Below are 26,834 nucleotides of genomic sequence, written 5' to 3' on the forward strand. Positions count from 1 at the left end.
AGTGGAAAAGCCCCAAATTCTGTGCCAGGTTCCCATCATGCTTGTGTGTCTGCCATTTAAGCAGTCAGAGTGCCAGAGTATGAGATTCAAATTGGGCTTGTCTTCATGCCCCTAAGTTAACCCTGATGCCAAAAACATGAATTGATTTACTAATAATGAATGATAAAAATGTTACAGCAATTTATTCAGCGATTTAGTTCCTGTCTTATTTCAAATGGTTTTACTTAATCTTCCCAAGCCATAGCTATTTTATAATGTTATTGTGTATCTGTAATATTTTCTGTGCATGCTTCGAGCCATGCCCGGTGTTTATGAGGGCCTTGGATTGTGAGCACCGGCACTAAGGCTGAAGCCAAAGAAAGTGCATGTCAGTGGGTTGGCCTCTCTGCAGAGCATACAGAGCATTCATTATGTATTCCCTTTGTAATTAAACTTCTGTGGAAAGGATTGTGATAGGGTGCACAGATGTCAAAATATTTTCAAGGCAAACGTAAGACAAAATACAGTGTTTATAGTTGAAGGAATGTAGTGTATGTTTGGGGGGAGTGAATTGAGAGAGATGCAAGGAAGTTCATTCAGGGAAGAATGAGAAGAGGGTGCTGATGAGGAAAGAGAGGGGGTTAAAGATGTGCAGATGGACGAGAAAAAGAGGATACATATCTAACATAAAGCCCCATAACCAAAGGCCAAAACTGATTCCACAGGCATTAATGCTAGTTAATTCACACTTGCAATTTCAGAATTGAAACATTTCCAATGTTCATTATTTATAATAAATGTTTGACAAATTGAGGTGTATGTCAGTTGTTGTGTTATTTATCTGGATACAATTACATCTCAGAGGAAAATCAAAAAACTGGTCAGGTGGCACATTATGGGAATCACAAAAATGTATTTGATATGTTCCCCTACTTTCTTCATCCCTCTTAAAGACCTGTCTGCACATATTTCTATAAAAGTGGTTGCAGCCAGCAGCTGTGGGTGTTCCTGATGCCCGGTTAGAGCATGTTTCCAAGGTTACTGCTGCATGTAGTGCATGACACTGAGCAAACAGACATTTTAAAGGGCTCAGTTTGCCACGCTGTACAATTCACACATTACAGTAACTGTTAAACATATTAATGCAGTAAGATATGGGGCAGTTTTTAATGTGTTTAATATTTAAAGACTATGCGTTCTCGCTGCTTTATAAGCATTGCTTTATTAATACATTCATTTGCTGTAAAATGCACCATTTTCTTTTTTTCGGGAGAGGGTCCCACCCTGGACCCCAGGTTTGCCCATTAAACTTGTTTGTGTGGTTCACTAAATAAAACTCATGCCAATGTTATGCCTCACCACTTTCAAATATCACCAGCTGCCACTGATCGACGCATCACTCCTCTAGTGTGAATTAACCTTGCACATCGTATTTGGAACCGCTGCACTCAGAATGTGCGCTTCTCTCAATGGAACCAATGGTTTGATGCAGTTGCGTGAAGAAATCCGGCGCAACACCCCAACTGCGTAGGGACCATCAACGCATCTCGTGCTTTGAAAAGGATTGAGGTAATTTTACTCAGCTGGCCCTGCATGGGTCCTATCTGCACTCTATCCCAGGCAGCATGAACTCTCGACTTTGTCGCAGTGCGAGGTGACCAATTAACTCTTTGAGCACTATTTGCTTCTAAGCGTTATTTTTGCATTTAACCTTTAAAAATTCATATCTCGACTTCCACTCATTGCATTTTAGTTTTTTTTCTTCTTGTTTTAGCAATTAAAGTATTTTCTATTTTTCTAACCTGATGTGGAGTCTTTTTGTGGTGTTTTCATGTTGAGCATGTTTGTGGAGTTTTCACTGTGTTACTGTGTGCACAAATACTTTACACATTGCCTCCTCAGTTAAGACTGCAGACTCTGTGCTAAGCGTTCACTGGATGAACACAAGTTGATTTTTCCTGTGTATCCAACTTACCCTGACTAGGACAGGGTGTATACACTGCCAACTAGACACCCAGGGGCAGATTCAAGCCCCTTGCGTCACTTTTACGCTGCTGTTGTGTCACTTTTGTGATGCAATGGCGGCGTAAAAAATATGGCAATTTTACTACGTGACGCATCTAGGGAGATGCATCACGTTGTACAGTCCTAGGTGACATTATACCAGCGTCAGGTATAATGTATGCAGAGTAGGCACTCCCACGCAGGAAAGCCTCGTATAAGTGATGCAGTGAAATCTACAAGATTTCACGGTGTGACTTTTAGGACGCCACTGAGTTAAAAGCTTATGCCTGCTTGAAGCAGGCGTAAGGAGTGAGGCAGTGTATTGGAAATAGGCCACAACACGCATTGCACAACTCCAGCAATGCATGACTTTTCCACCAACAGATGCGTCCAAAATTTGACCAATCCTTACGTCGTAGTGCGCTGTATTGTAAATACGGGGCATCTATGGTGGCGCAAGGGTTTTTCACTCAGGTGCAGGGAAACTGATGTATCTATACAGATGCGTCAGTTTCTTGTAAATCTGCCCAATTTCTAAAAATTGTCATAACACTGTAACTTTTTCCCTGAACCAGTCTCACATTGAAGTGCAAAGTATCCTCACCAGTCTCTGTGCACGCCATACTGCAATTTCCATGGCAACAGCACCGCTGTGTCCCTGGGCACTGTTTGTCACTGCTGCATTCTGCAGGAGCAGGAGGAGAAAACAAACAGCTGGACCCGTTGAAGGCTGGACAGAATCCAGGTTTATCTGAAACAGATTTCATCAGAATGGAATTAGATTCTGCTATTGCTGCTTTTTTCAGTTAATAATAAAGTATTGGAAACTAGATATGGAGTTATAGAAACATTTGATTCCACCATTTTTTCTTATTAAAATTGCAACAATTAGCCAATTTTAATTTGAAATCCATGGTAAACCTGTATCATTCTCTTCAAATCTTGTCTTACGCTATGCAAGAGTTATTTCACCCATTCACCTTTGTTCAGCGGTTTGCTGTTTCCTATTCAAGACCCAATGATTCTCTTCTTTTTGGCTACACTAGTGGTACTATGTTGAAGTGCTGCAGCTCCCAAGATTTCCCTGCTTTTAAAAATTTTAGATTTATTTGTAGGGCAGCATTTGAACTACGGATATCAGAATGCATGCACTGTACAGAATCCATGCAGCAGGAGAACCCTTCCCCCATTGGCCAATGAACGTTAGCTCTTTTGGGATAAACCACACCATCAGTACAGGGGAAGCTTGTTAGATTCTCCACTCCTACTCTTGAACTCCTGGTAGAGACTTACAAACCAGAACATGAGATGTTACCAACCAACCATGGTTGAATTTGCAAGCTCCCAAACTGGAATAGAGCCAACAACTCAGGTGTCAAATGAAGGACGAAGATATTGTGTTCTGTCTGCCGAAGTTATCTTCACTTCAACTCATTCCTTGGGCCTGAAAGCCTTGGTTACCTGTGTTAATATAGCAGGTGATCAGGCCGATGTGTAAAAAGATGTCTCAGCTCTCCATGGTAACAGGACTCAGTGGAAAAATTAAGATGCATATGTACAAGGAAGTGGCGGAGTGAGGCGTTAGCGGTCATGGCTTAACTCCTCACTCTGCCACTTCAGAAACTCAAGTCTGCACCATATTTACAAGGATACGGTGCACTCTTGCGTTCCCCCCTGCGCTGATGTTACACTTAGCAGCCTAGCACCAGCGCAGGCACCCTTGCACCATAGTGCAAGGGTGTCTGCGTGAAGGGTAAAGGTTGTTTCTGTACAGGAAGGTCCCTCTTCCTGTACATAAACAATCTTTAAATTCCATTTTGTCACTTCTATGTGTGCTCCTTAATGCAGCACACATGGAAGTCACAAAATGACTTTTTTTTTAAAGATTGTTTATGCGCAGGAAAGGGGACCTTCCTTCTTAGAGCCCCTGCATCTTCACCCTGCGGGGTGCTGGAAAAATTAGCCTCCCATGAAATATGTATAAGCCCCCCGCAAACATTTTCACTTTTGTCGCCTCTGATTTTAGGCGCGAACAACTCAGTCTAGTTTATAAACCTTTCAAGACAAACACAAAATTATTCTTATGTTAAGGGGCAATTACCAACGTTTTAGTGCTTCCCCCTGTAGCAACTAATGGCTAAATGCATCATCAGGTGTTTAGATGTCAAGCAATGGCATCCAATCCACACAGTCCCGACATTATGACCCCTGCGTGAACACCAGTCTGCGTGGAAGTAGCTTCCAAGTTGTGCGATGCTTACCGTGCCTGGATAGAGATTGCACCCTCGGATCCCGACCCCCAAGAAATGTTGACAGTCCATAATTTATAAAAATTTAACAACAGAAAAGGACAGGTAAATACAGGGACATGCGGATAAAGTCTGCATGTTATGCCTCATTCAGGGCCTCCCCCCGTTAATGTCAAATGCCGAGTACGGGATATGTCCGGATGTGATAACCTACACTTTCCTCTTTGGGACTCCTGTCCTCCCAGCCCAGGGGCTCTGCAGGGCCGACTCTAGGGCGGTGCGATCGGTGCCGCCGCACCGGGCGCTGACATGGGGTGGGCCGCCAAGCAGCAGATGCCACGTTCCTTGTCCCAGCAATTTTCAAGCATCAATAAAAATGTCACGATAACTCCGTTGATTAATGTTCTCCCTGGAGAGACACCAGAGCTTTGTCTGGTAGAGGAAGTTTAGACTCATGATAGGGCAGAGGGTTAATATGCCTGCTGCAAAGAACGCGCCCCATTCAGATCACAAAGTGCATACACTATAATTAGGTCAATGAGTTATCACTTTTGTCAGACATCTCATTTTGTTACTAGCAGTTTAAAAGTTAACATCCTATTATAGAGTAGTGAGCTAGTAACTGTCTTCAATGAGCTGCATGCAAACTGCAGGGAATATATTATAGCTACATGTATTATGGCCAGTGTTATCCTAATATTGCAAAAAGTACTCATTTGAGTATAAATAACTTCTTATTATTAAAGAATAACCCTAACAAGGGTGTTACATGTTACATTCTGAATTTGCGCTTTTCCAGACCAGGGGCTCCTAAACTTTACTCAAAACCAATATGGAGGAAAACGTCACTGGGGGGCGGGGGCTGAGGAACATGGCGGCGGCAGGATAACGGCTGCTGCGAGGCTCCAACCCTGAATGCCCTAGACGAGCTCAGATGCAGTCTCAAGGAATTGTGAACATCGATGGCAGCAGTTAACAAACTGGTGAGCAGGAATGATTTGTAACACGGACCTGCTAGGCAGTCATTGAGCCTCTTTCCGCTTTCTTTTTTTCTCGTTTTTGAGCTCCTAGTCTGCCGAACGCCGAACATCGAACACGGCGCACGGAATCCGGCGGCAGTCTTGGCTATGCGAGAGCAAGATCTTCAATGCGAGCAAGAGCGGTGGTATGCTGAGGTGCCGCATTCCGGTCTGATATGCCGGATAACGAGTAAGCCAGACATTGGGAGCTCGAGACCGGGGTCAACTGGTAAAAATAGAGGCGCTAGAGGTGGTGTGCGAGCCTGGAATGGGTCCGGTCTGCAGGTAAGCTGCAACAACTTATGGCTGCGCTCGAGAGTTGCTTTTTGGTACCGAGCAGCTGCAATTACACACCGGGCTTCCCTCTTAGTGACCAGTACTGCTAATAGTTTGGTTGTTTGTATGGAGGCAGTTAAGGAGGTGCCTGAGACACATAAAGCTATCATCAGTGTAGTAGATACCTTCAGAAAAGAAACAACAGCGGAGGGACTCGCATCCGCCTGCTCTTTGGATACCAAAACTAAAGAGGCTCTTATCAAGAATACTAATAAGACCGTTGTAAAAAATCGTTATCAATTGCGCTCTAAACAAGAGCTTAAGAAAAAAGGTGTTCTCAGTCCCAGTGACTTGGTGGAAGGAGGAAGTGCTGGCCCAGTGCCTATTTCACCTTATAAACAAAGTAGGAAGAAGGAGGTTAAAAGAGGAAATTCTAAAAGAAATTCTAAAGGCATAAAACAAACGCAACTACTTAGAGGAACTCCCTCATTAAAAAGTTACTTTAAAATCATGGAGCAAGCAGTGTCCTCCAAGAATAAGCTTGATAAAGAAACAGTCCTAGAAGCTGGAGAAAATGAAAATGATTTACTTGAAGAAGGAAACCCCACAGGCAATCTTTCTCCTACAAGTAATCCCACAGGCAATGAAAGTGATAAATCAAATAAATCAAATACGACTATGAACTCCCCCTGTTTAGCTGCCTTTCCTCTGAGTAATAAATATGCAGTGTTGGACTCCGGACCTCTCAAAGAATTACCGGGGGTGACAGTTCAATCTCCTCCTGATTGTAACAGTATACAAATTAGCGAAAGTTCCCCGCGCAGTAATCAAAGGATTCATACTACGGAGCCTTCATTACAACCTATGGGCTCTCCCCTACAGCCTACTCCAGGCGTGGAAAATAATAGCCTACTCTCTTACTCGAATGGGGGAGCCTGGGCAAGCGGGGGAGGTGGAACCGCAGAGGAAAGGCTGGGTTCCCTAATATATACTTTGAGAGAAGATCTGTTGGGGAGATTTGAGATTTCGGAAAAAAATCAGAGGGGGTTGCACGACAGATTTGACCTGTTAGAGGCCAAAATAGAGGGTATTAATGCTAGGACCAGTGTCCTAGAAGGAAAGGTAACATCTCTAACCGAATCCTCCAAAATGAATTCTAAAGATATAGCAGCCCTAAAAGCTCAGAACTGCACTTTAGTAATGGACTTGGAAAGGCTGGAAACACAGACTCGACGCAACAACTTGAGGATTTTAAAAATTCCCGAAGGGACGGAAGTAGAGGATTTAAAGGGATTTGTATGTAGATTGCTACGTGAAGACATCTTAAAGGATCGTCCATACATTGATTTGGAAGCAGAAATTCAGCGGGTCCACAGAGACCCATTCAAGTTGCACCCTGATCGAAAAGCACCCAGGAAGATCCTAGTATATTTTCAGACCTACAGCATAAAAGAGCTGATTCTCACTAGATGCCTCTCTCGCACCTCTTTGCATTATCGAGTCAACCCCTACCAGATTAGATCAGATATAGGCGGTAAGACAGCCCAAAGACAATGGGAGCTTGGCTCTAGAATGCCTGAGTTGCGCTCCATGGGGGCACAAGTGCAAATGTAATTTCCAGCGCTCCTTAAAATAATGTGGAATAACAAAATGTACACGTGTCATTTCCCTGAGGAAGTCGATGCAGTGTTAACTAAAATGAAGGATCAGACAGATTAATTTTGGGCTGTTTTCAATATGTATGTTTTCACTATGTATCATTAAGTAGTCTAACTGGTACTTTCTTGTTGAATTCTTAATGATATGGGTGTGTGTGATTGAAAAGAGGGGAGAGGAGGGAAAGGAAAAAAAAAAAAGAAGGGGGCTGTGGTCCGCTAAAATTGGAACTGGGGAAAAAAAAAAAAATGAAATCAATAAATATGTTTACGCAGAATAAGAGACCTGCATTTCTATCTTTATATATTGGCAGGGCTCTAGGGGTCTAGGGCCTCCTAAGACATAGTCACGTCAACCAGGAGGGCAGGGTTCCTCGGGGGGAGGGAGGGGAGGGGTCTCAGGGGGGGGAGGGGAAAATCAAACAAAAAAGTCCTCATGTGTCACAAAATGGTATTTTTCTTTAGTATTCATAAGTCTTCATAGATTATTGCGTTCTATGCTGGCCTTAAAAGGCAGAAGTGCAGAAATACACTATGCCTCAACCTAGATATACCAAGATCCTCTCCTGGAACTTGAATGGCATGGGGAGCCGTAGGAAACAATTAAATGTATCCCATTTTTTGAAAAAAACTGATGCTTCTATAATTCTCCTACAAGAAACTCATTTGGAAGCTGAGATATGCAGAAACGTTTTCATTAGGAATAATTGGGTTCAGGAAGTCTTTTGTTCAAAGCAAACTGGTACAACGAGAGGTGTTGCGATGATAATCAGCGCTAATAAAGGAATTAATGTTCACGATTGGGCTACAGATCACACAGGAAGGTGGTTGGCTGCACTAATCTTTATTAGCACTGTTAAGTTCATATGTGGGGTTTACTATGGTCCGAATGAGGATAATCCTTATTTCTTACAGAAATTAGAAAATTATATGCTTCAGTTTACAATCCCCATAGTGTTGGGTGGTGACTTTAATTTATTACTAAACCCTGCTGTTGATCGCACTTCAAAAGCCAAATATAATTGTATTAAAAAATCTCTCTCAGTGCTGAAGAACATTATGAAAGAATATATGTTGTGTGATGTGTGGAGAGTTAAACATGGTATTCAGAGAGAATATTCTTTCTTTAGCAAAAAATACCATCAGTTTTGGAGAATGGATTTTTTTCTGCTGGATCGATCATTATTAGCAAATACTCATTCTATTCTTTATAGTCCGAACGGATTATCAGACCACTCTGTGGTTGAGTTGAATATCAATATACAAAAGAACCTTTCAGAATATAGATGGACATTAGATAGGACTATTTTGTTAGATGGAGAATTTAATTTTAAAATCAAGGAACAGATATTAGAGTTTTTTGAGTTTAATCAAGAAACAGCTCCTGATTATATTGTGTGGGGTACTTTTAAATCTGTCTTAAGGGGAATATACGGCTCTCAAATGACCTTAATTAGGAAGCTTACCAAAGAAAAGGATAAAAAGGATCTCAGTTTGATCAAATTAAAAGAACAGCAACTTCTTGCTGCTATCCAGGATGATCAAAGCAATTTATCTATATTGGAAAAGGAATTATTTGAGTTACAAACAAATTTTAGACTAAGAACTGAAAAAATTCTTAAAAATAAATGGGAAGCTAGCAAATTACGTAATTTCGAGTATGGGGAGAAATGTGGATCATTGTTAGCGTGGAAAGCCAGGACAGAGAGGACTAGAAATAATATTAAATCGTTGAAAAAAAAACAATATGGATGACATGTGACTCCTACACCTTGAAGACCTCTGTCTTATATAACATTTCCTAAACACTGATTTATACATGTATAATTATCTTTGCAATTGGTGATGTAAAGTTTCCTGACACCTTAAACTGGTATAAAAGAATACAAGAGACAGTGGTTATGGAGACTTTGGGGCATTGTCAAATGGTGGTAGTGACGGAATCCATGGTGAGGTGGCTGCCAACAAACATCGTCGCACAGGGCGCCACCAGTTCCAAAGCCGGCCCTGGGGCTCGGCTCAGGATCACCCCGGCGACAGCGCGTGCTCGCGCGGGTTCCATAGCTGGTACTGCTCAGTACCTTGCAAGGGCTCCTTGCACTGCAGCTGGCAGCCATATTCACAGCACTTCTCCTCTCCCGGGCACTGCTGGTCTGTGGAGCACGCATTTGTGGGTGGGCTGTGGAAGTCAGCACACGTCGGGTAGGTGGGAGGCAATGGGCACGATCCCTTCTTCTCTGCAGATTAAAAAGCAGAGAATATTTTTTTAGAATAGGGTGAGGGATTTAAGAGGAAAGTAATGAAGACTTAAGCAACCACAGCATGGAAACATATTTTACAAATTGCCATTAAATATTTTTAGTTTGTTGTGCAAAAATCAGTTCAGATGCAAAGAGTAGGAGAAACAGAAGTTACTTTTGGAAAATCATTCTCTAACCCTTATTTTTATTTTTATTATTATTTTGTAGATTTATTTAGCACATACTCGACGAGAAGGTATTGCAGTGCTTTACATGAGCACAATCTTTAAATCTCCCTCTGGATTTGAAGCACAAGAACATCACTTCAAACTTCTGTATTTTCCAGAAAGGACATTTCCAAATTAGGTTCAAATATTATTTGGTCTCTCGCTTTGATTTTACATGTAGTAATATCATTTTTTCAATAACTAGCAAATTCCAGTTTCTTGGAACAGTCACTCATGCTGCTGTTGTGATAACAGACCAGTGGAGGGTGGTCATTTTAGGAGGGAGGGACCGGACAAACACGCACACATACAAACTCACACCCATGCATTCACACACCCGTGCACATACACACACCCATTCACAACACTCATTACCAAATATTCAAACATACACGCATGCATCCACCAAACAATAATCTTTAAAAAGATCACACTCACCTGCAGCTCTGCCTCAGAGGTCCCAGGAGGGTTTGGACTGCGGCCTTTCCTCATTGGCTGACCTAAGGTGGAAGACAGCAGTCCAAAACTCATTATAGAGTGGGATGGGGTCAGTGATATTGCTGACCCCACCACAACTGTGACTAAGTGTCCTGGATTGGCACTCGCCACTGGACACTTCAGGGCGTAAACTGGAAGCTCCCAGGTCCGAGGCAATGAGTGACACTACCCCGCGTCACCAAGAAGGAGGGCTTTAGGAATCGTTACTGAGCTGAGCAGGTCACGCCCACAGGAGCTGTGACATCCTCAGCCCAGCAAAGTTCAGCTCAGGCAGCCAGGACCCTGCACATTTAGTGCATGTTTAACTCCTGGCTGCCTGACCTGAAAATGAAGCGTGTCTGTCAGGCTGACCTTTGTTCAGCCAGATCGACACTCTTCTTGAGGGGCAAAAGGTCAGGGGATGTTGCCCCTCAGCCCCTATCAATCAATCAATTTAGTGACTTGTAAAGCTCGACTACTCACCTGTAAGGGTCTCAATGCGCTGGGGGGGGGGGTGAAAGCTGACCCATTGAAGGCACTGTGGTACAGCCAGGTTTGAGGTCCTTCCTGAATTGAGGCAGTGAGGGTGATTGCCTGAGGTGGAGAGGCAGGGTGTTCCCGGTCTTTTCTGTGAGGTAGGGGAAGGATCTTTCTACAGCAGTGGTCTTGCGGATACGTGGGACAGTGGCCAGGACCAGTTGGGCAGAGCGAAGATCTCTGGTCGGTGCGTGGAATACAAGGCGGTTGTTGAGGTACACAGGTCCCACGTCATGTAGGGCTTTGGAGGCATGTGTGAGGAGCTTGATGGTGATTCTTTTGTTAATTTTGAGCCAGTGGAGTTCATTCAGGTGACTAGTGATGTGGCTGCTGCAGGGTATATTGAGGATACGTCTGGCTGTGCGTTCTGAATGTTCTGCAGTTGCTTGAGGAGTTTCTGGGTGATGCTGGCGTAGAGTGCGTTGTCGTAGTCGAGTCTTCTGCTGAGGAGTGCGTGGGTGATCATCTTTCTGGACTCGGCAGAGATCCACTTCAAGATCGTTTGGAGCAGGCATAGTGTATGGAATCAAGATGATGAGACAGCATGGATCAGGCGGTTCATGGTGGGCGAGGAGTCCAGGATGATGCAGAGGTTTTGTGCATGGTCTGTGGGTGTGGGGGCAAGAGCTGTGGGCCACCAGGAGTCAACCCAGGCAAAGGGAGTGGAGCATAGATGAGGTCTTCCTTGAGTTGAGCTGGAGGCAGCTGTCCTTCATCCAGGTGGCGACGGTCTTCATCCCATTGTGGAAGTTGGTGACTGTGGGTTCATTAGTGAGAGAGAGAAACAGCTGGGCATTTTTTTGTAATAACATGTTTTGAATCTAAAGATTAATCCAGTTAGGTATTCTATTAATTTAAGTCATATATTATAAGGAAGTGGCTATTTATCATGCCGCTGCCAAATAGGACATAATATCAGTTATTTACCAGGCAACTTGCAAAATAGTACATATCACTGCTGTTTAGCCAGACGCAGCCTAAATAGGAGAGATAATGTACACTTTGACCTGAGGATGGATAAACAGTGAAGGAGGGGCTGGGTGTATCAATATTAAGAATAGCGATTACCTAACTGACATTGTCTGCAAATCGCAATTAGGTAACCACTATTCCTAATGTATGAAACTCACAGAATTTCATTTAGCTAGTCCTAGTGGGTTGCAAATTGACCTACCTCATGAATATTAATGACATCACAGGTATGATGGCCTGCTGGAATCAGCAGACCAGCATTTCTATGATTGCTTTTAAATAAAGTGATCACTTTTTTTTCAAATGCAGCCCATTCCTCAGATTGAAATAAACAAGTTGGATCAGGAACACCAGGGGACCTGGAGGACTAGTAAGGCCAGGATGGGGGGGGGGACAGGAGGACCTGGAGACTGGCAGGACTAGTGAAACCAAGGTCAATGGGGCCAGCACATAACAACTTGATGCATTGGGACCAAACAAAGATGTACCGGAACTAAGACCAGGACTACATGGGCCAGAACAGCCAAGAGCAGGAGGACTAGGAACAGATAAACCTGGGCAGCAGGACAAGGATGGCTGAGGATCAGAATTAGCGAGGGGGGTGAAACGGTCCAATACCCACAGTTGGTGAAACATGAGTCCCAAGGTACAAAGGCCTACTTGCAGCAGTACATGGGAATGATGATCAGAAAGACCAGGAAGTACAGAGTCTGTCCGTTGTAAAGTTAGCTGCAGACCTAGCTAGGAGCAGGAGGACTAGGGCCAGGAGGATCACAACCATTGGAGAGCACTACAAAGATCAGGTGCTGGAGGGCACTGGCCAGTTGTACCAGGAAACCTGGATAAGGAAGATAGGGACTAATTATGGCCAGTTGGACCAGGAACAAAATACCCAGGCTTCAGACGACCTGAACAAGGACAACCTGGATCAGGAGAGCCAATATCAATGGCTGCAGTACCACTAGGACTAAAAAGACAAGGAAAATATAATTCTAGGTTTTGTGTCACCCTTGCACGGGGCAAGGGCGATGTAAAATCATAATAAATATGCCTGCTTGTTTATAACCTTTGGGGATACACTCAAGCAGTTTCTATTCTAACATATTATAAGACACAAGAAAACAGGAAAAGTTCACTTAGAGTTACTCTGAATGGATTGCCTACTAAATTGTGTCCTTTAAGTGGAATGATTATCACAGTTTACAATTATTTATGTAGGTGTGTTATATTACATTTTCATACAGTAGACCTTGTTTTATGCTCTGTTTTATAGCTAAAAATGTGTAAACAGCCTGATTAAGTCTTACTTCATACTGTGACCCTCTTTTGAATTACCACAGCTCCTACCTATCACAGGGTCCTCGCAGGGTAAAACGCAGTGCGAGTCACAGCAGCGCTCGTATCCATGGCAGTCGGTGTCGTCCTCACATGTGTCCCTCCACGGTCGTTTACAAAGTGCATCCTTTTTGGGACATCCAAATGTTGTTGCTGTAACATAGTAAAATAAATCACAATATAACAACATACTTGGCTCATTTGTATTGCCTCACTTAGTGTAGGAATATAAGATTGGTTATTTAAACAGAAACACTTCTAAGTAGACATAATAAACAGATGGAGTCAAATATACACATTTCAGAGTCGTTCAGTGAGATCTCCCGAACAATTCACCCCCAGGTTAATGTGGAGAGAGCTAAGAACAGCCACCACGCAAATCCTCCTTGTATCTGTTTGGCCCTCTAGTGCTACCAATGAGGCCTTGCATCCCTCAACCTTGTTGTGATGATGGCTGAGACTGAATGTGTTGTTGGAAAAGTGTATGGGGGTAGGATGATCTATAGTTGCAGACTGTGGTCATGCGTGAGGTTCTAGGTGCTGCTCTTACTTGTGTCGTTTGACATTTTATAGAAGGGGTGTGAGTTGCAGAAATGCACAATCCTCTGTGGCGTCATCTGGTGCATTAATACGACCTCCACCTGGTACTACTAGGGTGACTGTCTATCAAAAAGGAAAGATGCAGTAGAAGCTATCCCAGAGATCATTGAGTTCACCAAGATTGCCTTCAGATAGGTGGGGTAGGGCTTCCTACTTGACCAAGCTATAGGTTAAGCCAAGAGAGACAGAGCCAAGTTACCCAGAAGAGGCTGAGAACTCTGGGGTGGGTATGACAGTTCTAGAGGTAGATTGGAGGGGGCTGCTGGGCTGTTCAGCAGATCCAGCAGCCACAGATGGTCTTGAAATAGTGAGCGGACACTGTGATGCAAAGGTGAAGGAATTTAGACAGCCATGCTAGATAATGTTTACTTTTATTATAGAAATATGAGACCAAAGGCCATATGTATGAACACATTTTCCCATACACACAGAATGGGTAAAACCCTTTGATACATCTGGCCCCAAATTACGACTACCATCTGGTACATAGTGGTGGATGGGATGTAATAATGTCCTACAGGACATATCTAAGGATTGAATTGTATGATCATTCAGACTGCAGGAGTCTTGCATGGATCGGGAGCAGTAGCTTATCTATGCCAGATGCGAGGAGGATCCTAACGAGGCTCTTTGTAGAAAGGAAAAGATTATGGGGCAGATTTACTTGGTTTTGATGCAACACAACACAGCAGCCAAAGTTGCTGCACTGCATCAAGTCAAACAGTGAGAGAAAAACTGCATCATATCTGCTGAGAGATCTGCAGTGTTTCTCTTCCCCAGTAGTGGTGCACTTGAGATTAGAGATGATGTGGCCTAACGGCTAGAGCGGTCAACATCAAACCTGGGAAACAAGGTTCGAGTATCGGCATGGACGCTCCACATCTTGTGATTCTGGGCAAATCACTTAATCTCCCTGTGTCTAACAAAAGAATGAATATGTCTGTCTGTAATCCAACTGGTACTTGTGTAAAGCGCTCTGATAATTTTGGGGTGAGTTTCCAGTACATAAAACTCCCCCCACCCCCAAAAGAAATTGTCAAGAGGCAAACCACAGACTCTTGCATAACTGTTATTGGTGCATGCGTTCCATCAAGCATAGGTTTTGTTCTGGAAGTAAACGCTTCCAGTACATAAACTATGCTTTAATAGCTTTCATACTTTGCATGTTTATTGTACAGTGCATCACACTTACAAAGGTGGAATAATGTGGAGAATTCTAAAATTGTTGCACAGTTACTGCTGCCTCAAGTAAGTATACCTTCCTATGACTGTTAGTGGATAGGATTGAACAAGTCTCTGGTCTAAGATGAGTGACAGCTGTGCAGATGCAGAGTGGTTTCCACAGGTGCAGATTATCACACCTTTGCTTTATGCAGGTCCTGAAGTCACAGACTCAGGTCTCCTCGTTGTCCTTGGTTGCAATTCAGGCAGATCTGAGGTTCTGGTGCCAGGGGTGCCTCTTAAATCCTAGATTAAGAGGCTTTAGGGGTGTGGGTACAAGTAGCCAATCGGCTACTAGCCCCAGCGGCTAATTCGCTCCTGAGGTGACTACATTCAGGGGTGTGTGCCATCCTTTCTACCCTAAACTCACTATTCTGCTACTTTTAAAAATGACAGCATCCATCCTCAACTGTAGAAACCAGGTAGCCACCCCTAGGGGTGTGGCTAGCCTTCTGGGGGTGTATGCCGCCTGACTACCTGATTTTCCAACCTGCCTTAGAGCAAATGTGTCTGAGGGCAGGTGGTTGGCTGTTTCCTCCATTGGGAAACAGCCAGGTTACAGAGGCGGTGAGAGCCTTGAAGCTGACCGCCTTGATGTGCCAATTCACTAGCCATCCTCTCAAAGCAGGAGGTGACATCTCCCACCCAGGCAGGCATTTGTTACTGACTTCTTGGAGTGTTCACACCTCTTGGTAGGGGGCCAGATTCCTGTCTTGGTGGCAGCAGCTGCAGACTGTCAGCCTGGGCATAGGAAAGACAGGGGCAACCAGGTGGGCAACTCCTTAGCTAGCATGGGTACATGCCACATCAAATTCGAAATGGGGAACATGTCAAGATTTGATGAAACATGTTGTTTGATACCAAACATGACACTTTTCAGTGGGACCTTAATGGAGCAGGCAGCCTTGGGGGGCCTGGGTGACAGCCCATGTTTATCCTATGGTCCCCTGAACACTTAAGTATCCCTTTTTACAAAAAAAGCTACTATAATGACATAGAAACTTGCGTTTATATATGCAGTTTGCACTGCTCCTGCAGGCTGTAATGTCAGGCCTGCCTTTTCTTTGCTTGGTTACCAGTCACAGGGTAAGCCTAGAACACCTGAACCAGGGGCAGTCAATGTATAATCGTAACAAAAAGGTTAAAGAATCAATTACCATCAAAATACAATACTCACAAAAAATACAAATTACAAACAGAACAGTTAATAAATCAATGACTGAGCAGCAAAGAAAGAAAAAACAGGAGGAAGTGAAGAGATGCCAATATACAAAAATAATTCTGATAAGATCAAAAGCCCTACAGTGATTATGCACGACTATTCATTTTCTAGTCTTCAAACAAAGCTGATACAGTTTAATACATTTTTACTCTTTTATTGTAACAATGATTATTGACGTTCAATTTAATTGTATTTATTATGAAATTTGTTTTTTAATTGTATAATTGCTTTTAAGATATTTTATATCTAAATAAAGCTTTGTTGACTTGACTTGAAAAATAATTCTGAAAAAATATGAAAAATGCATTACATTTTATAAACACTAAAGCAATTGAGAGAATGGCGCTAAATACAATGTGCTGGTACAAAAACAGTGTATATTACAGACCAGACAAGTGGCAAACGAAAAAATACACGTCACAAGGAGGGAACAACATAGAAGAAAATAATGTGTCCTTCATTAATTTTATGCGCACAATGCGTCGATGGTGTTTCGACCTCTGTAGAATTACATGGTCATCATGAGGACTGGGAAGTCAATTGAGCGTCCAAAAATTATATTTCGAATAACAATCCAACCCTGTATTGCTTGCATGAGTTGGAATAGTGTTCCAAAATTTACATTAAAATAAAAGTTGGGCCGGCGTGATGTTAGATGGTCCAAGGTTATATAGAAAATTTCCAAGCTGGCTACATCTATCCATATAATTTAGCAGATCATGCCAGGCAGCAGGTGAACAAATGAAATGAAATGAAATTAAAGAAATAATTTATTTGATTCAGTTCTCTTCCGAGAACAACAAATGTTTGGCAATGAACATTACAGTTTTACTAATAAAATTATTGATCTAATATAATATTAAAAATGATTTTAAAAAGTTGTACATGTTAATACACACAAATTCATTATGTGGTGCTTTGCGGAGGGAAATCAGATTCTGGACAGAGTTATCATTACATTTTGTTTTGATCGGTGTTACATATCTGTTCCTTGCTGCTACTACCAACTTATTTGGACAGGCAAAAAGTACGTGCTCTAAATCTTGCACCCCACCTTGACATAAGTCGCAGAGATTTTACCCTCTTTCTTTTGGAAACCACCTAAAAGAGTATGATTTCAGGTGTAGTGTATAACAAATATTTCACTGATGAGCTTCAACGCCACAATGGGTTCCTCGTGCTCATCTCCATAAGCGAACTGCTTCCCCGTTCTTCCTAGTCAATAATACATAACTTGGGACTTTCCTTTACTTGGGACAGTCTGGATGGCACAGTGTGTGCTGCAGGCCCTGGTGACCCCTGTAACTCCCATGCCTTGCGTTCCACTGGTACCACTTACCAGGAACATATAAGGGGGTAAAGACCTTGCCAATTGGGGTTACCAATTTACATACATCATACTTCAGGGAGAGTGTACTGGGGCCTGGACGGCAGCCTCTAATGTACCTTCAGAGTCATGAACAGCAGCATTGGAGAAAAATGTGTGGGGAGACGATACAAAAAGGACACTTTCCTTCACTTGGAGTAGAATGAGTGGAATTGGTACAGCTGCAATTTTCATCGAGATGCAGGTCTGACTTATGCTTCAGATTAAACCTGTCCCTCCCATCACTTGAGGGTGATGTCATTAGTCAACATCAAAACTTGGGGTTCCCAGTAAAGCCTCCGCCTAAAAAAATATTTTCAGGCTTGATACAGAGAAAAATGATGGCTTTGAATACAACTTTTCAGCTGACCCCTGCTCCCACCAGAGATTTAAAATACTATACATTTCAAAGTTTAATTCTACACAGTCTGCAGGCTGACATTGGAATTAAAACATTACTGTAATGACTTGAATTAAATGATCAAAGTGGTACTTACAATGTGACTGTCTGTGTTTCTAATGTAGTATGTTTGTGACCAGGAGACACTACTGTATACATGAACAGTTTTGTTCCAAGGTTCCTGGTCCCTCAGTAAACAGACCATATTCCAGCTATAATAAAAATACTGCTATGACAGTAACTTTGAACATTTGACCGGATTGTGTATTGTGCTGGAAACGCTGCTGCAGCATCCCTAGCGCTGTGCTCTGAGGGGAAATAAAAACAGCGTTTTTGCCCGCCCGCCTCCCGCTCCCTGAATCCTCACCTGCTGGGGCTAAACCGACGAGTGGAGCGCGGCGCGAGGGCTGGAAACTACCACTCTCAGCATCCCTAGCGGCATCGGCCGCGTCATTTTCGCGCCAGGAGGCGCAGAAATACGGCGTCACCCCGGTCGAGGGGGTGCAACTTTGAACATTTGACCGGATTGTGTATTCTGCTGGAAACGCTGCTGCAGCATCCCTAGCGCTGTGCTCTGAGGGGAAATAAAAACAGCGTTTTTGCTCGCCCGCCTCCCGCTCCCGGAATCCTCACCTGCTGGGGCTAAACCGACGAGTGGAGCGCGGCGCGAGGGCTGGAAACTACCACTCCCAGCATCCCTAGCGGCATCGGCCACGTCATTTTCGCGCCAGGAGGCGCAGAAATACGGCGTCACCCCCGTCTCGCGGGACGCCGGGTGAAGCCCGGGCAAAGGGCGGGCCCTCTGTGGCCCTCAGTGGCCGAGGTAGGCTGGGCTGGGCCCTGGTATTTTCATTTTACTTTTGAATAAATAATACATTAATAGTTTGCAGACGAGAAAACTGTGAGGAGACATATCCCTCATATGGTTGAGTATTTTCAGCACGCCCTGTGGATTCGTATTTTAAAGACAGTTTGTTAATCACTTTAAAAACATTTCATACAATTTTGGTGATATTGGTCTGCGCCTAGGCTATAACCTTTTGTACTATGACAGCAAAGAAGATACGCTCTGGAAGAGTTCTAGGGGGGAGGTCATGCATAAAAACGAGATCTAACCCCCTGAGGAACAAATACGACAATAGCATTCAATTGAAGGGACAAATGCAGCTAATGCAAATATGGGAAAAACCTGTGAATAAGGATACGGAAGGTCCTCTAATAAAAGATGAAGGATTGATATCACAGACGGAGTCTCACCATGATGTAGTGACAGATCTTACGCATGAACTAACTAGGAAAAGTCAGCCACATACTAATGAAGTAACTCTCCCAGCATGTTCAACTAAAGGAGAACATCCTAATCCGTTGTCAATAAATTTGGAAGTGAAACAGCATATCGTGAATGTTGAACACCCGGAGAAAGATATAGTGGAACTATCTATTCCGTCCAGTATTGATCTAGAACTTTGTGGTCGCTATATGGGCGAGAGAACGGTGAACCAATCTGAACTAATCAAAACTCCTAATGGAGCGACGCCCTCTGCATTACTACTATATAGTAGCACTCCTTCTATAGCATCCAATGATATCCTTTCAATATAAGTGAGTTGAAATCTCCACAACTAAATCTTTCTGGGATCCGTGCTTATACTGCGTCTGGCTATCCAAAAAATGAAAAAACGATTTCGGATTCTCTGATAGCTCTTGAAGATTTACTGGCTTCTATATTACTTCTACTAGGAAAATTTGCAGTGAGTTCTGACTGCATTATGGACTCAGTTACCGAGATTCTGAAAGTATTATTGGCAAAAAACATGGAGAATGGAATAGTTCCTCCTACTAATTCTGTTGCCCTAAATGCCATGGACAGTAATACCTCATTAAGAAAAAATGCAGTGGTCTGGATGACGTTAAAGGTAGATTTCCATGAGCCTTCTGAGACCCTAACCCCATCTTCCTTAAAAACGCGGAATGAAAGAGAAAAAGAATCTATAGTGAAGGAAGAAAGTCCAGTGGAGATGCATCAATCTACTGAAAAAGATCAATCATTGGAGGAAGAAGGTCCGGTAGAGGGCAATCAAACTGCTGGAAATGATTTATTCCCAGTCTTTAATCAAGAGAAAAAAGAACGCGAAGTAACATCTGGTACTAAGGGAATAAAAAAAGAAAAAATCAAAAAGAATAAAGGAAAGAATAGGAAGCCAGTTCGCAAGTATAAGAAGAGAAGACAGAGGCAAATTATATTCCAAAAACATTTAACTGAAGCCTCTGATGTAATAGAAATTTTAGATAGTTCAACATCGGATACTCCCGGTAAAGAGGCAGTAGGTTGTGTTACCACCTCTGTAGTGAAAGGTACCCTTGCTGTCAACATTAGCAATGGGAGAGTCCTGTGTTCTGAGGTTAATGGGATAGAACTCCCTGCACCAGTTGATGAAGACATAAGAATCAAGCCTACAGTAATAAGGGTACTTAATCCATCTGCCCCTATTTTTCGGTTGCCATCTGAAGTGACATTGGCCTCAACAAACCCGCCATTGAAAGATCCTCCCCCGTATGTGGATACCATCACACTGGATTTTCTGCCATTATTTGATTCTGATCTAAACTTGAACAGATCATGGTTGCTTAATTGCCTTAAGGACATTGAGTGCTTAAAACTAATTCAGTCAAGTGATATTGACCTGGTTTCAGCAATAACGTGTGATAATGGGCAACGAGCAAGGGTTAAGTTTTGCTCAAAAATAATTGCTAATCTTGTTTTCCAACAAGCGGAAGCTTTTCAATGTAGAGGGATTGATGTGTTACCTTTCATTAGTATTTGCTCCAGAGAAGGATCTTTAAAGTCGGGTGTTAGGCAGGACGTTCCGCCTCCCCATAATAAAGACCTAAAAATCTGTGTTTCAAGGGGTAAGCGCATGGTTTCAAAGATACTTCCATGTTCTGTGAATATGAATCCTCCTCAATGTCAAAACCCCCAGCAGTGGAATTGGCTACCAGGAGTTCTATCGAACAATACATCGAGCAATACACGACTATTTCAACATCTTTAACAGTCAATTAAAAATTATCTCCTGGAATGCTGCAGGTCTCTATAATTCCCCTGAGAAATTGGATTTTCTTCTTTCTTTGAAGGCAGATGTGCTATGTGTACAGGAAACATGGTGTAAAGATATACAATACGGGGGGAAAGATTACTTTGTTTTTGAGGCTGCCGCTATACCCTCAAATAGAGGTCATGCGAAAGGGGGAATTGCCTGTTTTTTATCTAACTCCTTACAATGGCAATTTTCTCACTATACTAATACTAGTAATCTTTTCCAAGTAATAACTATTAATAACCTGGCATTAGTAGGTAGTCGAACATCACTTGTAATTGTAAATGCATATATACCGCCTGAACATATTTTTATTTCTGTTTTAAAGCGAATGTTTTCTTATGTAAAACAATTGTTAGAGCTTGTTGAGCCTCCATATATCCTACTTATGGGTGACTTAAATAGTAAAGTTTCCAACCTAAGCCTAGATATATTTAGAAACAAATCTAAGGAAGAAGCATATAATATACCTCAATCTGTCTTTCCCAATAAAATAAAAACTAACAAAAGAGGAAAGATTCTACTAGAGGAACTTAGCTCGGTAGAGGGGCTCATAGTGAATGGCAGAATGCCTTCTGACACCCCAGCTAAGTTTACTCATGGGTCATTTAGGGGTGAATCCATCTTAGATTACGTAATCACAGACTATGATACTTTCTCGTTCATTCAAGACATACTGATCTCTCATTCCACCTTGAGTGACCATAATATGGTTAATATAACCATCTCATTACGACCTCCGGTGACTGAGTCCTGGTCTCTAGTTAATACAGGAATTTTCTATTAATCGTAAGTCTGGAAGATGCTTCTGGGATTCTAGCACTGCGAGGGATGTCCAAAGTATTCTTGCCCAAACTCTATTAGAACTAGATGAATGGCTGGGAACAGAACTTTCTCACTTTGAAATGCTATTGCAGAAGCTTACAAGGACGATTCAGAAAAGGGGGTGGTGATGAACAGAGTGTCTGAATTAAGCAGACCACTCTTACCCAGTCCAAAGATCAGGGCTTGATCCATCACCGTTTTTTAGCTCACTGCACCATCCCAGCTCAGAACTTGGCTATATGCAAATTAGTCTGACCCTGGCCCAGTGCATCATGGGAACAGGGCAGACCAAACTACCAAGCCAATTCTTATACTGGGAAGGAAACAAGCTACCGGGGACCGGTTTCTGGCATTTCAGCCGTCTTCGGCCCGGCTTGCTTGAATCCTGATGGTGCAATGAGCTAGGGACTCACATCTAAGTATACCCTTCCACGCTTATGGTGGACAAATATGATTCTGAAAAGGGGGTGGTGATGAACAGAGTGTCTGAATTAAGCAGACCACTCTTACCCAGTCCAAAGATCAGGGCTTGATCCATCACCGTTTTTTAGCTCACTGCACCATCCCAGCTCAGAACTTGGCTATATGCAAATTAGTCTGACCCTGGCCCAGTGCATCATGGGAACAGGGCAGACCAAACTACCAAGCCAATTCTTATACTGGGAAGGAAACAAGCTACCGGGGACCGGTTTCTGGCATTTCAGCCGTCTTCGGCCCGGCTTGCTTGAATCCTGATGGTGCAATGAGCTAGGGACTCACATCTGAGTATACCCTTCCACGCTTATGGTGGACAAATATGATTCAGAAAAGGGGGTGGTGATGAACAGAGTGTCTGAATTAAGCAGACCACTCTTACCCAGTCCAAATATCAGGGCTTGATCCATCACCGTTTTTTAGCTCACTGCACCATCCCAGCTCAGAACTTGGCTATATGCAAATTAGTCTGACCCTGGCCCAGTGCATCATGGGAACAGGGCAGACCAAACTACCAAGCCAATTCTTATACTGGGAAGGAAACAAGCTACCGGGGACCGGTTTCTGGCATTTCAGCCGTCTTCGGCCCGGCTTGCTTGAATCCTGATGGTGCAATGAGCTAGGGACTCACATCTGAGTATACCCTTCCACGCTTATGGTGGCCAAATATGATTCAGAAAAGGGGGTGGTGATGAACAGAGTGTCTGAATTAAGCAGACCACTCTTACCCAGTCCAAAGATCAGGGCTTGATCCATCACCGTTTTTTAGCTCACTGCACCATCCCAGCTCAGAACTTGGCTATATGCAAATTAGTCTGACCCTGGCCCTGTGCATCATGGGAACAGGGCAGACCAAACTACCAAGCCAATTCTTATACTGGGAAGGAAACAAGCTACCGGGGGCCGGTTTCTGGCATTTCAGCCGGCTTGCTTGAATCCTGATGGTGCAATGAGCTAGGGACTCACATCTGAGTATACCCTTCCACGCTCATGGTGGACAAATATGATTCAGAAAAGGGGGTGGTGATGAACAGAGTGTCTGAATTAAGCAGACCACTCTTACCCAGTCCAAAGATCAGGGCTTGATCCATCACCGTTTTTTAGCTCACTGCACCATCCCAGCTCAGAACTTGGCTATATGCAAATTAGTCTGACCCTGGCCCAGTGCATCATGGGAACAGGGCAGACCAAACTACCAAGCCAATTCTTATACTGGGAAGGAAACAAGCTACCGGGGACCGGTTTCTGGCATTTCAGCCGTCTTCGGCCCGGCTTGCTTGAATCCTGATCGTGCAATGAGCTAGGGACTCACATCTGAGTATACCCTTCCACGCTTATGGTGGACAAATATGATTCAGAAAAGGGGGTGGTGATGAACAGAGTGTCTGAATTAAGCAGACCACTCTTACCCAGTCCAAAGATCAGGGCTTGATCCATCACCGTTTTTTAGCTCACTGCACCATCCCAGCTCAGAACTTGGCTATATGCAAATTAGTCTGACCCTGGCCCAGTGCATCATGGGAACAGGGCAGACCAAACTACCAAGCCAATTCTTATACTGGGAAGGAAACAAGCTACCGGGGACCGGTTTCTGGCATTTCAGCCGTCTTCGGCCCGGCTTGCTTGAATCCTGATGGTGCAATGAGCTAGGGACTCACATCTGAGTATACCCTTCCACGCTTATGGTGGACAAATATGATTCAGAAAAGGGGGTGGTGATGAACAGAGTGTCTGAATTAAGCAGACCACTCTTACCCAGTCCAAAGATCAGGGCTTGATCCATCACCGTTTTTTAGCTCACTGCACCATCCCAGCTCAGAACTTGGCTATATGCAAATTAGTCTGACCCTGGCCCAGTGCATCATGGGAACAGGGCAGACCAAACTACCAAGCCAATTCTTATACTGGGAAGGAAACAAGCTACCGGGGACCGGTTTCTGGCATTTCAGCCGTCTTCGGCCCGGCTTGCTTGAATCCTTGAAGCTTACAAGGACAGCAAAGAAAAACAGAAATCCTAAGAATCCCCTACTTCCTCCATCCATATTATTACCCTTAAATAAGGAAATAAATAAACTTGTGAGGCAACAGTACCTTAATGGATCTAGGGAAAATGAGCGTAAGTTAGCCTTACTAAAAAGAAGGAGGAATAGACTAAAAAACAAAATAAAAAAAGAAAAAGAAGACTCTCTCTGGATAAGGTTAAGAGAGGCCTCGACCTTTAACAAATCTAGAGAATTCTGGTCTATAATAGGGAAGGGATGTGGAGCAAGAACCTCCCCCATTCCAGTCTCTATTACGGAAGAAGTCTGGATAACATTTATATCCAGCCTATATGCTTCTAATGGAGTGGAGGATAATAATTTGGAGCCAGCTCTGAGTGAAGAGTATAACATAGAACTCCCGACCGGGAAATCCATAGCATCAGTGATAAAGAGTATGCGCTCTTCCGGAGCTATGGGCCCGGATGAATTGCCCATGTCTATAATCAAGCAGGATGTCACCTCCTGGAGCAAGATACTACATCCAGTTTTTTTTAATGCATGCTTCATTTCTAGATTAGTACCCAATTCCTGGAGGGGAAGTATCTTGATTCCCATATTTAAAAAGGGAGAGAGGGATAATCCTAAGAATTATCGTTTAATAGCTCTTCTGGATTCAATAGGAAAATTTTTCGCTAAATGTATTTTATTGTTAATCATGAAATGGATAGAATCAAATGGTATTTTACCCATGCAGCAAACAGGATTTCGTAAAGAGCACGGTACTCTTGATAATTTGACTTCTTTACAGGTGATTGTAGACAAATATGTCCGTGTCCGAGGTGGTGGTATATATGTAGCATTTATCGACTTCTCCACGGCGTTTGACAAGGTAGACTGTCCAACGCTGTGGAGAAAGCTTGCTACATTGGGCATGCCAATACAGTTACTAGAATTGGTAAAATCTCTTCACTCCAATACGTGGTGTAAGGTGCTACAAGGTGGTGAAAGGGGTCTTTCTCAATCCATCCCTTCCACGAATGGGTTAAAACAAGGGTGTATATTGGCCCCTATATTGTTTTCCCTATATACGGCAGACCTACCTTCTTGCATAGCAGCTGGTGGGGGATTAGCCCCAAAAATTGGAGGGTTACCTATATCGGTCCTGATGTATGCGGACGATATACTTGTTTTAAATCTAACCCTAAAGGGCCTGTCTAACCGCCTGCATGCATTAAACCTATTTGCAGAAGCACATTATATGAAGATCAATGCCTCAAAAAGCAGAATTATGTGCATATTCGGCAAGAAAAAATGTAGGTCTGAAAATTATAATTGGATATTAGGTGGACAGAAACTAGAGGTGGTTAAAACCTACACCTTCTTAGGAAAAATAATTGCTGCAAATATAAGTGAGACCCTCCATATAGAGCACAATTCTCGTAAAGCTCTAGCACATGGCATGGGACTGTGTTCCTTATACAATGCTACAGGGAAGAGACACTTTACACTATTCCTAGATGTATTTAAAGCAAAGATACCTGCAACTCTCCTATATGGAATTGAATTAGTGGAGTTAAAACACTGGGGATTCTTGCAAAAAATAGAAGGAAAGGTTCTAAGGAAAATCTCTTCTCTTAATACAGCCTGCTCTGTTACCTCATGCAGGCTGGAATTCGGACTGAGAAGCGGTTGGGTCCAGGGGTTGATTGCCCTCGTAAGATGGGTGGCCTGTCTGGTTAGAGGTAAAACTGGTTCCCTACGAGAAGCTATTTAAAGGGAACTCTTGGGTGACTTCAATGAGTTCTCTTTATTAGTAAAAAACTTTAGAAAAGCAGTAAGTTTGTTAGAGCTGGATGCAAACACCTTGTTTTTACTTGATCCCGCTGAGCTCAAGGTGAAACTAAAATGTGCATCCTGGGAACTGTGTTATAAATTGGATATGCTTGCCCAACCAAGGAAAACAGAAAGACAATCTCTGTTAAATACATATATATTAAAGCAGGCCCAACAATACCTTACTTGGAATATTCCTCACAGAGTCCGTAGGTTATGGTACCTCTTAAGACAAGATTTGCTCCCACTAAATTTCCTCCTTGCAAAGTGGTATGGTGTATCTCCTATGTGTAATCTCTGTCATAATGCTGTACAGGATCGTAACCATGTCTTGTTTGTTTGTACTGTACTACGTCCATTACGCCTCAAATGGTTAAAACCAATCTGTCTACAATTAGGAATTTTAAATGTAAAAACTTTTTTCCATGCTCTTTATTGTCTGCCAAATGAAATGTTTTGCTACAAAATTTTTAATTTTTTTAAAAGCTTTTTAGATATTTATTAATAATACATAGGGAGATGTTTGATGATCATTCAACCAATGACAGGATGTGTTACTTTACCTGGGCTCGTCTGTGTGATTTTTTTTTGTTGGTATGTAAATTTTGTATATTGTGTATTTATTTTATGTGGCCCTCATTGAGAGCCAAAACATAATAAACTTTGAATTGAATTGCTATGACAGTGACCACATACAATATAGGTAAACTGTGCCACCGATGGATTGCACATTCAAGCCTCACTGCAGTTCTCATACACTTCTAAACAATGATTTCATTCTCACCAAGGCCTACATGGTAGCTGTACAAAAACAGGGAAATATTAATATATTACTGTATATCC

At 42.9% G+C, this 26,834-nt stretch overlaps 1 protein-coding gene across 5 annotated transcripts in view; it reads right to left on the minus strand.

The window, feature by feature from the left end:
* Nucleotides 1-26,834, minus strand: part of LOC147709688 (uncharacterized) — a 180,222-nt gene that overhangs the window by 71,215 nt on the left and 82,173 nt on the right. For 3 of the 5 annotated variants that reach the window (XM_086928200.1, XM_086928199.1, XM_086928201.1), the window contains 3 exons: nt 12,983-13,123; nt 9,264-9,419; nt 2,588-2,734 (listed from right to left, as the gene is read on the minus strand). In XM_086928200.1, the coding sequence (XP_086784326.1) occupies nt 2,588-2,734; nt 9,264-9,419; nt 12,983-13,123 (444 nt within the window). The remainder of the gene's footprint in view (nt 1-2,587; nt 2,735-9,263; nt 9,420-12,982; nt 13,124-26,834) is intronic. The other 2 variants (XM_086928203.1, XM_086928202.1) reach the window with 2 other exon arrangements.

The sequence above is a fragment of the Lissotriton vulgaris genome, chromosome 6, assembly GCF_964263255.1.
Source record: "Lissotriton vulgaris chromosome 6, aLisVul1.2, whole genome shotgun sequence".
Taxonomy (NCBI): Eukaryota; Metazoa; Chordata; class Amphibia; order Caudata; family Salamandridae; genus Lissotriton; species Lissotriton vulgaris.